At 53.2% G+C, this 3,076-nt stretch overlaps 1 protein-coding gene across 3 annotated transcripts; it reads right to left on the bottom strand.

Annotated features, from left to right (window-relative positions):
* Positions 1-786: 786 nt before the first annotated feature.
* LOC123104652 (glucan endo-1,3-beta-glucosidase GV) lies at positions 787-2,750 on the bottom strand. 3 transcript variants are annotated; one of them, XM_044526527.1, is made up of 3 exons: positions 2,550-2,750; positions 1,170-2,474; positions 787-1,054 (listed from the first exon to the last, which is right to left on the bottom strand). In XM_044526527.1, exons 1-3 carry the CDS (start codon positions 2,620-2,622, stop codon positions 954-956), a joined length of 1,479 nt encoding a protein of 492 aa, XP_044382462.1. In that variant the 5' UTR covers positions 2,623-2,750; the 3' UTR covers positions 787-953. The 3 variants fall into 3 exon arrangements, with proteins under 3 accessions (XP_044382462.1, XP_044382461.1, XP_044382463.1); XM_044526526.1 differs by having other exon boundaries at positions 1,170-2,477; positions 2,550-2,748; XM_044526528.1 differs by having other exon boundaries at positions 2,556-2,716.
* Positions 2,751-3,076: the final 326 nt, after the last annotated feature.

Below are 3,076 nucleotides of genomic sequence, written 5' to 3'. Positions count from 1 at the left end.
CAATGTTGAGATAATTGAGTTTTCGCATACAAACACTGGCACGTTAAGTGGGCGGTGGGACATTTATCATCAATATGTTTTTTTTTTGAGAAAGATTTATCATCAATATGTTGGTTCACGGGTCATGCGTGTACATCTCATCTTCCAACTGGGCTTGCACATGGACAGTGTCCACGGACCCCGGTCCCAGTTTGATGGCCATTGACTCCACTCGACCTCAGCCCATGTGACATGATAAAAGTGTTGGACCTAAACAAATGTGGTTCATTGTTCCTCCATTGTATCAGTGTGGTATTGGTTCCAAACACACAGTAATCCACGTTGAATCTGCGTCCGGCTTCAACGATCATAACATACAGTGTTCAAAGTGAATGTGCGAGATAAACTCAGTGACCGATAATGCATTTCACTCCATGTGCGAGATGAACTCAGTGACCGATAATGCATTTCGCTCCAGCGTATTACTTATTTGTTATACCTTTGATTTATTAGTCCTCCTCGTGTTTCGTGCCAAAATTTAATCATAGGTTTAACTGATGAATGTTAATGCATGCCAAAAAAATTACTATATCGTTGGGTTCGTATTTGAACATAGTTTTCAATGATGCTGTTTTCTTATGATATGCACTAACATTTTGTTATTCAGTTTTGCTAAAACACATCTAGATGTGCCATAAGTATTGCACATCTAAGTCTTCATTGATTTTACATTAAGATTCGTATGAATATTTTCTTTCTCTTTTTCCTTTTTCTCTTTATGCTTGATTCACTTACTTAGATGTGTAATAACTAAAGCATATCTAGATGTGCACTAGACACACCCTTTGTTATTTGTCACAAAATATTACAGGGATAAACCAGGACGGAAGTAGTACGGGATTCCCAAGTAGTACTACTACACGGAGTGCATCGCAATGCTAGAGCTTCTTTAAAGCAGGCACAAGCTGCTATGGCTATCCCTGAGCGAGGTGCACGTAGGGCGGCCCCGTGTTTGGTCCTCCTCCCAACCTCTTGAGTCCATTACGCCATTGTGGCAGCACGCAGTTGCCGAAGCCTGCCAACAGTTGAATAATTAAGCACCATCAAATCAAATCAAACAAAAAGGGATAACATGTTGACGACGGAAGAATAGCTAGCTAGCTAGCTTGCGGAGGGTGAAGTGAACTCACTTGGCTGCTGGTAGACGACGGAGCCGCAGCCGCCGAAGTCACACGACTGGACGGACCGGCCGTTGCGCTGGTAGTAGTCGTTGAACGCGTATGAGGCGTGCGCGACCCTGGTGTTGGGCTCGAAGCACCACCCGCCGGCCTGGATGCCGCTGCAGTCCGCCCCGTTCCCGCACGCGTAGTCCAGCGCGTCCTGGAGCCTCCGGTCCCCGACCGCCGCGTTCGCCACGCACCAGCTTGGCCCCCCGGGGCCGGGGCCGGGGCCGGGGCGGGTGAAGTTCACGTCGTACACCTGCGTGCCGTTGGGGTAGAAGAGGCCGAAGTTGCGCTCGTCGTCGTCGCCCGGCTTGAGGTTCTCGTTGAAGAGGGAGAAGATGTAGACGGAGATGTCCGCGTCGGGGTTGTACGGCGTGCCGGCGCCGCTCAGGACCTTGCGGATGAGGTTGGAGTTGTACGCCTGGGCGTTCTCCGTCGAAGCCGAGCCGTCCAGCTTCGAGTTCGAGGCCACCCCCGTTTTGCCTTTGCCGCCCGGGGCACCCGACTCTGGAACCCTCATCAACGAGGCAACACGTCGACGCGTCCTGCCATTACCATGAGTATGCTCGCCGGAGTTGCCCAGCTTCTCCACGGCATGGAACACGGCGTCGACCATGGCGTCGAACAGGTTGAAGTAGGTGAGGCCGGTGCCCGGGTCGTGCTGGCCGTTGTTGGGGCGGAAGAAGGCGAAGTCGGGGTCGACGTGAGAATCGTACTTGTAGGCGAAGTAGGGGTAGATGTTGAAGGTGAGGTAGGAGCCGGTCTGCTCCAGGAAATCCACCATGGGCCGCATCACCGACCACGCGATGTCGTCCCGGAACTCGCCCACGGACGGCGGGAACGACGGCACCTTGAGCGCGTCCAGCGCGATCGGCGTCACCACCTTCACCGCGTCGCCCAGGCCGGCCCCGGCCAGCGCCGCCTGGATGTTCTTCATGGCCGGGAGGAGCTGGTGGGTCAGCCATGGCGCCTGGTGGAACACCTCGTTCCCGACGGCCACGCTGTCGATCCACGTGCCCGGGTACGCCTGCACGTTGCTCTGCACCCACCGCACCGCGTACGACATGCTGCTCGCCGCGTCCGGTATGTTGTCGTTGGGCAGGGACACCCCCACCTTGATGCCGGTGTTGGCCAGCGCGCGCAGCCCTCCGGCGTCGGCGTCGTACAGCCTCACCATCGTGATGCCGTGCTGCTTCAGCAGCTGCACCACCGCCGGCGGCTGCGGCAGGTTGTCGCCCATCATCCCGTAGCACACGCCCACCTCGCCGGCCTCTGCTGCAATGCAATGTACGGCCGAAAGGTTAGCTAATTAACACAGCTGCTGCTTCAGTGCGTGGTTGTGATTACCTGAACCGGAGAAGAAGGTGAGTGACAGTGCACCGCCGACGAAGAGAAGCAGGAGGAGCTTAGGGAGTGCCATGCTCTCCTAGCTAGGTTCTAGCTGCTACGGCAAGAAGATCGATCGAGGGATTATAGACGGGACGATGGAGCCACATGGTCGAGGTCAAGTCAACTGATGCCCGGCCGGCGGCGTGCATTGCATTTGGATACTCCGCTTGGAAAAAGATTTGAAATTAGTTAAGTTAATGCGGTATACGTACCGTTTTATTTTTTCCGAACAAATCCAGTTGGGATACTTATCCATTTGTTTGACGAAAAGGCCGCTGTATTCTGTTGATTAAGCAGCAAAACAACGGCATGCCGAAAGGGCAAAACCAAACAAAGGAAACGAAAAAGACAAAGATAACGAAAACGAAAACCTTTTTTTTAACACAGTACAGACGCAAGCGCTCATACATACGCATATACATTCATTCCTGTGAAGGCACACACGCACACCCTACTCCTATGAACATCTTCGATAGACTGAGCCG

This window comes from Triticum aestivum, chromosome 5A (assembly GCF_018294505.1).
Source record: "Triticum aestivum cultivar Chinese Spring chromosome 5A, IWGSC CS RefSeq v2.1, whole genome shotgun sequence".
Classification (NCBI taxonomy): domain Eukaryota; kingdom Viridiplantae; phylum Streptophyta; class Magnoliopsida; order Poales; family Poaceae; genus Triticum; species Triticum aestivum.
Note: the sequence above shows the minus strand (reverse complement) of the source record. Positions and strands in the feature narration are given on the sequence as shown.